The 10,675-nt window shown below is 44.7% G+C and overlaps 1 protein-coding gene across 1 annotated transcript in view; it reads right to left on the reverse strand.

Annotated features, from left to right (window-relative positions):
• Window positions 1-3,106: 3,106 nt before the first annotated feature.
• Window positions 3,107-10,675, reverse strand: part of LOC137784990 (glutamate receptor ionotropic, NMDA 2D-like) — a 22,101-nt gene continuing 14,532 nt past the window's right edge. The window contains exons 4-6 of the mRNA XM_068576002.1: window positions 9,903-10,090; window positions 3,787-3,927; window positions 3,107-3,113 (exon numbers count right to left, since the gene is read on the reverse strand). Of these exons, the coding sequence (XP_068432103.1) occupies window positions 3,107-3,113; window positions 3,787-3,927; window positions 9,903-10,090 (336 nt within the window). The remainder of the gene's footprint in view (window positions 3,114-3,786; window positions 3,928-9,902; window positions 10,091-10,675) is intronic.

The raw sequence follows: 10,675 nt of genomic DNA on the forward strand, positions 1-10,675 counted from the left end.
ACACACACACACACACACACACACACACACACACACACGCACACGCTCATCCCTCCTCCGGTTTTCCTCCCGTCTGTCTGTACATCCTGGTATTTGTGGCGTGCGAGCAGCTGCTCGTTCAGATTCTTGGTTTTCCTTCGCGTCTTGCTGACGCTTCGTCTCCTTTCGTTAAACATCTGTCTGAGCTGCCGGCGCACAAAGAACGAGCAGAACGACTACTGGAGATCATCAGGAGGGTGAAACACTCGTATTGTCTCGTGGATTTGCCCGATCGGCTCCGGAGCCACACGCGTGTCTCCATAATCTCAATAATTCATAAAGTCCAAAAAAAAAAAAAGAAAAATTTGATTAAAATCAACTTTGTTTGACCGTCTGGTAATGAATTCATTATCCGGAGCAGATTTGCTGAGCGTGCTGTTTGCCGTTTGAGCTGCTCCATTAGCCAACGCCCGCGTGAGGCTCGCTTCAGCGTGAAAACAACGATGTCATCGATTTAAAAAAAAAAAGTGATGATTCATTTAAAACAACAACTCGTAATCAAAACCGCAGTTTCAAAAACAAAGAGACGCATCGGGGAGGCGTGGTGTTCCCTTGATGACGAGCTTTACTTTGTGAGCTCGCTATCAAAGCGCTAAGCCCCGCCCTCCTCTGCGTCTGATTGGCTCGTGTCCTTGTCACTCTTCTTCAAAAGGATTTGCAGATCGTTGGGGAATAAACCCAAACTAAATTCAGATTATCTCCTCAACCACGAGGCCTTTTGGAATAATTCAAAAAGTTATATCATGTAAAAAACTGTTGGGAACATAGATAATAAGTTCATATATGTGTTACTGGTATATTAGTTTATGATATTGCACAGAAAAGGAAAATAAATCTATATATTTTGAAAAAAAGATGAAAAAAGTTGTATTTTCTTAACTATATTTGCTGTATTTAATACATAACATAACTCTATATGTTAAGAGTATTTGTGCCCGTTTGGCTTTGATGAAGTAAACTAATTAACTCTGTAAAAGTAGGACTTGCAGTGTAATCCCTGCAGACGCTGCACAGCATCAGCAGGTTGGCTTCATCAGAACCCTTCTCTTGGTCAGGTGTTCTCGTCCCCGGAGGGTAAAAACACACCTTCATGTGTTACAGGTGTCATTCACGGCGCTGTGGCGAGGACCATCGCCGGAGGGGGTGAAACTCCCAGGAGCCCCGGCGGCGCCTGTCAGCGTGACGGACGGCCGGGCCGCGTGATGGAGAGCGTTCGCAACGCTGAAATGAAATGTTTCAGCGGCTTGAAAACGAAGCTGCTCACTTCATTAAAGCGGCGGCGGCCGACCATCCGTCTGCCGCCGGGCGGCTTCCTCTGAAGCCGTCGCCATCCGTCATATCTGCCCCGATCTGTTATCTTCACGCCGTTAGCCGGGATCATTTCAGCTTTTCCTTAATCTATTTTCAGGGAGAACGTTTTCCCAGAGTGCCTTTTTTCTTCAATTACAGGGAACCGGTGTAAACGTGCGGGTTCCTCCTGTTAGCATCAAAATGGAGACACGTTAACACGCGTGTTGTATTAATGTACACATGAGCTCCATGGGAATAACTCTGCCTGCATCAGAGACCGAATATTAACTTGACTTTAGTCACTTTAGTGACCCATCCAGTCAGAGACCTGTTGAAGCCTTTTAGACACAGTTAGCATTACGAGTGCTGCCAAAGCTAGCAAGCTGGCTAGCTAGCTAGCTAGCTTGGCTATCAATTGCCAGCTGGTATGATTGAGTACAATGTGGATATTTAGATAGATAGATAGATAGATAGATAGATAGATAGATAGATAGATAGATAGATAGATAGATAGATAGATAGATAGATAGATAGATAGATAGATAGATAGATAGATAGATAGATAGATGGATAGATAGATAGATAGATAGATAGATAGATAGATAGATAGATGGATAGATAGATAGATAGATAGAGCGTGGAACGTTTGTGTTGTTTTGTTTTCCTTGCAGGAGCGTCTTCATCTCCGTCTCAGTGTGAGGCCGAGCGCCCGCACAGCTGCAGTCCTGATGAGGCAGGGAGGGACGCGCTGCCTTGCTCGAGGGCCTCTCCGCATCGTCTGCTGGGGTTTCTCCTTCGCTTGCAGGACACATAGACGTGTGTGTGTGTGTGTGTGTGTGTGTGTGTGTGTGTATTTCCTGCATGTTTAGTAAATGGAAACTCAGAATGTAGAAACCCTCCTGCAGACGAGTCGCTTGTGAAACGTGACACCGCCGCGTCGCATCAAGCAATCTGAATACAAATCCTGCAGCCGGCACCCAGAAGGGTGAAGAGAGAGAGAGAGAGAGAGAGAGAGAGAGAGAGAGAGAGAGAGAGAGAGAGAGAGCGAGAGCGAGAGCGAGAGCGAGAGCGAGAGAGAGAGAGAGAGAGAGAGAGAGAGAGAGAGAGAGAGAGAGCTGACTTCTCCCAGCGGCTCCCAGAGGGGATTGAGCCAAAGAGCATGCAGCTGTCAATCAAGCACACGGCGAGAAGCCTCCATTCTGCTCGCCTGCACATCTTCCTCTTCCTCTCCACATCTTCCTCTTCCTCTCCACATCTTCCTCTTCCTCTCCACATCTTCCTCTTCCTCTCCACATCTTCCTCTTCCTCTTCACATCTTCCTCTTCCTCTTCACATCTTCCTCTTCACATCTTCCTCTTCACATCTTCCTCTTCCTCCCTACATCTTCCTCTCTACATCTTCCTCTTCCTCTCCACATCTTCCTCTTCCTCGCCACATCTTCCTCTTCCTCGCCACATCTTCCTCTTCCTCGCCACATCTTCCTCTTCACAGCTTCCTCTTCCTCTCTACATCTTCCTCTTCCTCTCTACATCTTCCTCTTCACATCTTCCTCTTCCTCTCTACATCTTCCTCTTCCTCTCTAAATCTTCCTCTCCACATCTTCCTCTTCCTCTATGCAAGGGACAAGCATGGATATATATATATAAAAACACACACACACACACACACACACACACACACACACACACACACAGCATGAGTTTCCTCTTGCAGGAGGCCAGAGGGTGTAATTGGGGTTCATTCTGGCCGTTAAACACTGTGAAGGAAACAACGTCCTTCAGCTCCTGGAGACAAAGCGCTGAAACAAAAGTTCTAAAATAAAATAGAAGAAATGACCTCAAACTAAATATAATAACCACAGTGGACTGAAATTGTTTGGACATCATCACAGTTCATAACTTTACAAGCAAAACAGTTTTCAAGAGCACAAAGTTCTTCTTCCTCTCTCAAAGTCAGATTGATTACTCAGCGTCCTCATATCAGATGCCCTCGCCGCCAATAGGACGGCTCCTTCTTTTCCTACAGGACTCGAATGCACCGCGATGTCCGTGAATGTGACCCTGGACTCAGAATCAATAAGCGCTCAGTATCAAGGTCTCAATGTGAAATACATCAATATGTAAACCAAAAAAACACACAAAACATCATTTCTTTGACCTCATCGTCACAATTTACAGAAATCCATCTTTTCCAAGTCCATGGGATACGACCGCGACGCAGAAATCCATGTTTCCACCATCGTGGGCGTCACCAGTCAAACACGGGACAGAAAACCAAACAGCTGTTTCCAGAGTGACTCAGCGCTCTGCAGCTGCTCTGCATGCAGAAGGAAGCGTTGCCACTGTTTGCGTTTCCACGCCGCTCTGCTTGTTTGCTTGTGAGTCGAGAGCCCGCCGAGAGCGACCCAGATGCTCAGTCACCCCCCACACCTCCACCCCCCCCCACCCTGAAACTCACCTGATCCTGTCTGGCACTCGGTTGGTCTGGTTGCCGTCGCTCTGGCAGTTGCCGGCGTACTGCGCCCGGCTGCTGGGGCCCTGATCCCTCCGCAGGGCCATCGCCCCGTGGGTGAGCACGGAGACGCCTTTAGCGATGCGCCTGAAGGATTAAAGAGAGAACGAGGTGAGACGGAGACATCTTTTAACCAACAGAACATCTTTTAACCAAAAGAAACTAACCTATCTTAAGACCCTTTCCTCAAAAATGTCGTCCCCAAACTACAAAGTGTGTGTCTCTGCAGCCACTAGGGCTGTTTATTAATGTTGTGTTATAATAAAAGGAACACATGTGAGATGCTGTTCAGATGTGTAAATATCAGTCTACATGTTTCTGGTTCAGAGGAAATGAAGATGACACAGAAAGAAATGAAAAGGTTTCAGGTCCAACTGTAAAAAAATGACTTTCAGGATGATTATTGAAATGATGCAGCTGTAAAGTCCAACTCTAACAAACCATAACACAACATGTGAACATTCAACATGTGAACATTCAACATGTGAAGGTTGACTTTGATAAAGTGAAACAGAACAAAGTTATTACAGAGAACATTCAGGTGAGGCCCCAATGACCCCAATGACCCCAATAAGCCCATTGGGGTCATTGGGGTCATTTCCATTTTCTCATGTACCAAACCATATATTTCACTTGTATATTACTGATGGTGTTCAATACATCCAAATACAGCAGTTTTTTTTTCTTCTCCATAAAACAGGCTATGATTTACAGTTTCATATAACAATCGCTCAGCCTGCAGATTGTTTTTTAAAAGGTTTTTAAACGTCTTTTTTGACAGTGCCGAGGCGTAGAAAGGAAGGCCGTTGTCATTGTGTGAAGAAATGCACAAAGCGACAATGAAAATGACAAAAAAAAGAAGACTGGTAATAGTGGTGAACTTAAGGAGGGAAATGAATGGACGTCTCTCCTCGATGCCTTTAAAGCTAAACGGTGCGAAGCGTTGAAGAACAGCCATCAGCGGTTTAAACTGTGTGGGACTTCAACAGAATGAAAAGTAATTACATCTTCACAGACGGAGACGCTGTAGAATTGCCCAATTTCTACAAATGAGTTCCTTGTGTTGGGGTTTCTTCTTCTATGCACACAGAAAGTGATGAACCAACACTAAAGAGCAAGAAATGTTCTGCCCTCCAGAAACACCAGCGAGTGGTCAGGGTTTCTGCGTCTTAAAGGGACAGCGCAGCATTTTGGGAAGTGCTTTTGTTTTGTCGTCCTGCTGAAGAAGAAGAAGAAGAAGAAGAAGGTAAACCCAACGTAAGCCCAACGTAAACTTAACGTAGACCCAACGTAAACCCAACGTAAACCCAAACATAAATTTATCGTAGACCCAATGTAAGCCCAACGTAAACTTAACGTAAACCCAACGTAAACCCAACATAAGCCCAACGTGAATCCAACGTAAACCCAATGTAAGCTCAACGTAGATCCAAAAAAAAATAACGTAAACCCAACGTAAACCCAACGTAAATCCAACATAACCCAACGTAAGCCCAACGTAAGCCCAACGTAAGCCCAACGTAAGCCCAACGTAAACCCAACGTAAACCCAACGTAAACCCAACATAAGCCCAACATAAACTTAACGTAAATCCAACGTAAACCCAACGTAAGCTCAACGTAGATCCAAAAAAAAACAACGTAAACCCAACGTAAACCCAACGCAAACCCAACGCAAACCCAACGTAAACCCAACGTAAACCCAGCGTAAACCCAACGCAAACCCAACATAAACCCAACGTAAACCCAGCGTAAACCCAGCGTAAACCCAGCGTAAACCCACCCAGGCCATCGTCAGACGCTCAGAGTCTAAAGAGTGAAAGACTCAGAGACGCGTGGACACGAAGAACAAACCACGATGGAAACTCTTCTCATGTCCAGTAAAATCATTCGTTTTGAATCTCAACGAGGTTGAATTTCAACTTCACACGGCGGCGCTACTTTTCATGTCGTGACACAAGTCAAAAAAGAGGCTAATGGAGCGCATCACGAGCTTCTCTAGTGTCCGAGACAACGTCTCTCAGGGAGCAGAAGCGTTTACAACGTTTAACTGTTGGATTTTAGAGGACACAGCTGGTGTATCATTTGCACACAACAGCATGCACTAAACCACCGGTCAATTGTTTAATGGTGCATTCAGGCGATTCTCATCAACTCATTAAGTCGGGAAAAATCACATGACCAAGTGGTTTTACCAGGTATTCGCCTTCTGTCGCTGTAAATATCCCCATTAAAATAAACCAATGAATGAAGTGTGAAATGATGAGAAGAGGATGAAAAATACTGCACAAAATAATTTGTTTATAACGAAATAATGTCCTAACTGTGCCTGCAGCGCTTGAGTACAGGCTGCTAGTAATGGACGCCATAAGGAACATTTTATTGTGGCGGGGTAAGGAGGAGGGTCTGCATTGGCTCCTCCCACACCCATATGGCGGTATCGGCAGGTTATTTGGTTTTTGAGTTGCAGTGTAACTCCATTTCCTGTTATGTTTGAGAGACTTTGGTCCAGGTTTAATAAACCCTGTTGACTTTTATGAAGCCCGTCTTTGATTTATTCACTCCCACTTTTCTCTCCGTCCTCGACCCAAAAACCTCTGAGAGGATTTATCACTGCTTTGGACCTGCTTCATTAAAACTCCTTGCAGGAGATTTGAGATCCAACACACCTTTTACAACACTTTCCTTGTATGCAAGAACTGTGTGTTATGAACTTCCTGCTTGTGATGAACTTGTGAACGAAGTGGGAGTTCCTGAATGCATCATGAGTTCTAGTCTGAGCTCTAAACACACGGCGGACGTGACGAAATAAACGACGCAAATATGTGAAACCCTGTGGCTTTTATTGTGAAAGGTCAGCGCTGCCTTGGTCGAGGTCGACAAAAGGCGCGGTAAAGAGGGCGAGGCTTCCGTGTTTTTTAAAGATATAGGCGCGACTCAGCAGGAAGTGCACGTCGATGCCTTTTTAATCGTGGCGCAAAAGCTCGGAGAAAATCCACCTCGTCTCGCTTTTTTACTGCGTAATATTACAAAATAAAATGACGACAATGTGTGAATTCATCTCACAAAGAAAGGGCTCATGTGTCCAGCTCCAGTCCTGGGACATGTCACTCATGTTCCACCGTTTATTTTAGAAATCAGATCGCGTTCGGCGAGCCGGAAGGAATGCTGCGTCTCCATGGATTCAAGATGGCCGCCAGACAGCGGGTGTTTTTTAAATCGAGCTCAGAGAGTTGTGATGCGGCAACGCCCGAGATGATGTGTGGGATGATGCAAGAAAAAAAAAAAAACAAGAGTCCTAATATCCCAGAGCTCAGTGGGAACTTCCTGTCTCCAAATGTAAAACATCATGTCGAGGAATCCTGTTTTTAGATTCATGAGTTTCACGGAAAAGATATAAAAAACGCATTTCACAGTTTGAAACCCTCGATGTCTGATGCAATAACACACACACACACACGCACGCACGCACGCACGCACGCACGCACGCACGCACGCACGCACGCACGCACGCACACGCACGTTCATCTTCGCCCTGCATTGTTGAACCAGAACTCTCTCCACCTGCGTCTCCCCACGCTTCCTGTCGGGACGGAGGTGGCTTTAATAGTTCAGATCAATAAGGGATCCCACCTCTCCACCTGCAGTTGACTCGGCCAGTCCATTTAGATGAGATTAGAGGGAAGTGTAACGATCCCTGCGGTGGAACCGGGTCGTCCCGGCAGAGCAGGATACATCACGAGGAGAGCAGGTGGTCGTAAAAAAAAGGCTGCCGAGCGCCGGGAGCCAGTGCAGCAACAGCGAGGAGGCGAGCAAAGTGTGTGTTTTTACAGCGGTCGAAGAAGAAGAGAGCCAGCGTGCGAACGACAACGTGGGAGCTAATAATCGCACAACATACTGCACACGCACAAAACAGTGAACAGTGTAACACGTGTTGTGCTGTCGAGCATCATTTAGGAACATATTCATGAGCTGTGTTCTCGTTATTATTTGACATTTCACGTTTAATTTGAGGGTTCCCCGAGGTGGAGATGTTGGTGATGGAGAGACAAACAACATGGACGCTGGTTTAATACCACTGGACGTGCTATGAATGTTATGAGAATGCTTGGTGAAAAAAGTGGTTGTATAGAAGTCTGTGCTTCATATGTTAAAGCTGCATTCTCTCTCCTGACCACCAGGGGGCGACTCCTCTGGTTGTATAGAAGTCTATGCTTCATGTGTTAAAGCTGCATTCTCTCTCCTGACCACCAGGGGGCGACTCCTCTGGTTGTATAGAAGTCTATGCTTCATATGTTAAAGCTGCATTCTCTCTCCTGACCACCAGGGGGCGACTCCTCTGGTTGTATAGAAGTCTATGCTTCATGTGTTAAAGCTGCATTCTCTCTCCTGACCACCAGGGGGCGACTCCTCTGTTTGTATAGAAGTCTAAAGTCACTTTTAAAGCAGAGTGATGCTACTTTTGAATCTATAATCTTGCTTTTTTAATGGAAGAAATGTTGAATTTCTTGTCCACGCGCCATCATTCAGCTCACTGCACTCCGGATTCAGGATGTCCTACCAATGCTTCTTCGAGGCTTATGGATGTTTACAAAATACAGGAAAATAGATATTGAGCATGCATTTTATATTCTTGACCTTGGAAACGCATCTGTTATATAAATTGTAGAGTGAAGGTTGGCTAACTCAGGTATTCCTGTCCGGCTTGAAGCTGCAGGGATGAACCTTGAGGAAGTGAACCTTGAGTTTACAGTTTTTATTTTTAATATAGAAGAGAAATATCTTTCTTGTTTTGGAGAATCCAATATTATGTGTTGGTTAAACCCTGTTTTGCATCATTGCAAAGTGAAAAAAGTCATAATACATAATATCTTAACAAGTTTTTAACCTTCCTCTTGTGGTTATTTATTTATATGATTCTCTTGAGGTTCATTTTACCATTGTTTTAAAATAAATGGAGGAGTATCCCAACAAAGAAAAGGCCCAGAGGCCCACAGCAAAAATATTAAAACACACAACAATATGTTCATGGATAAGGAAGCTAACAAGCTAACCAGGAGATGATGAACTACTTGATGATAGATTCTTATTTTTAGTGTATTTTACAGCTGATGTAAGACACAAGTCAACAGAAAGCTAACACAAAAGATGCTAAAAGAAAGCTGACACAAGAGATGCTAACAGAAAGCTAACACAAGAGATGCTAACAGAAAGCTAACACAAGAGATGCCAACAGAAAGCTAACACAAGAGATGCCAACAGAAAGCTAGCACAAGAGATGTTAACAGAAAGCTAACACAGGAGATGTTAACAGAAAGCTAACACAAGAGATGTTAACAGAAAGCTAACACAAGAGATGTTAACAGAAAGCTAACACAGGAGATGTTAACAGAAAGCTAACACAGGAGATGCCAACAGAAAGCTAACACAGGAGATGTTAACAGAAAGCTAACACAGGAGATGCCAACAGAAAGCTAACACAGGAGATGTTAACAGAAAGCTAACACAGGAGATGTTAACAGAAAGCTAACACAAGAGATGTTAACAGAAAGCTAACACAAGAGATGTTAACAGAAAGCTAACACAGGAGATGTTAACAGAAAGCTAACACAGGAGATGCCAACAGAAAGCTAACACAGGAAATGTTAACAGAAAGCTAACACAGGAGATGCCAACAGAAAGCTAACACAAGAGATGTTACAGAAAGCTAACACAGGAGATGTTAACAGAAAGCTAACACAAGAGATGTTAACTGAAAGCTAACACAGGAGATGTTAACAGAAAGCTAACACAGGAGATGCCAACAGAAAGCTAACACAAGAGATGTTACAGAAAGCTAACACAGGAGATGTTAACAGAAAGCTAACACAAGAGATGTTAACAGAAAGCTAACACAAGAGATGTTAACAGAAAGCTAACACAAGAGATGTTAACAGAAAGCTAACACAAGAGATGTTAACTGAAAGCTAACACAGGAGATGTTAACAGAAAGTTAGTACAAGAGCTGCTAACAGTAAGCTAACAGGAAGGTTAAATAACTCCCGCCCCCTGCTGGGCTCGTACCTGCGAGGCTCGTCCCTCCAGCCCTGCGGCCGGATAGCGAACAGCGCCTTGGGCAGCCCCTCCAGGCCCAGACCGGACAGAGCCGGTCCCACAGCGAACCACATGTGACTGGGACCGGCCTGACCCGCCGCCAAGGCCGCCCGGAAAACCAGCGCCGCCTCCTCCAGGGAGCAGTAAAGCAGCCGGACCTGGAGGAAGAAGAGGAGGAAGGGGAGGAGGAAGGGGAGGAGAGGTGAGGGAGGCAATTAGTGGAAAAAGGAAGAAGCGTGGAGGGAAGGAGGAAGGAGGAAACAGACATACGGGAGGGAGAGTACAAGATAAAAGGAGAATATAATGAGGAGTAGGTTTAAAAAGTGGGTACAAGATGAATTGAAGAAAAGAAAGGAAGAAAAGAGAGAGAGAGGGATGAAATACAATGAAAGAGAAAGAAAAGAAGTTAATCAACAAATGATTTAGAGGTATGAGAAAAATGTGGAATTTGAAAAGGAGAGAGTGAGCAAGGAACAAAGGAGACATATGAAAAAAGGAGGGCAGACAAGGAGACGAGATGGCAGAGACACAAAGAGACGGTTATGAAGGAAATAAAACAAATATAAAAACAGCAGGAGGAGATAAGGAGGACGGAGAGGAAACAGAGGAACGAGAAACAAAGGAAATAAAACAACGAGAGGGCGAGGGGGGGAAGAGAAGAAGAAGAAGAAGAAGAAGAAGAAGAAGAAGAAGAAGAAGAAGAAGAAGAAGAAGAAGAAAAAGAAGAAGAAGAAGCAGCGGCG

This window comes from Clinocottus analis, unplaced genomic scaffold, assembly GCF_023055335.1.
Source record: "Clinocottus analis isolate CAN_PGR_092001 unplaced genomic scaffold, fCliAna1.0.p SCAF_14, whole genome shotgun sequence".
Taxonomy (NCBI): Eukaryota; Metazoa; Chordata; class Actinopteri; order Perciformes; family Cottidae; genus Clinocottus; species Clinocottus analis.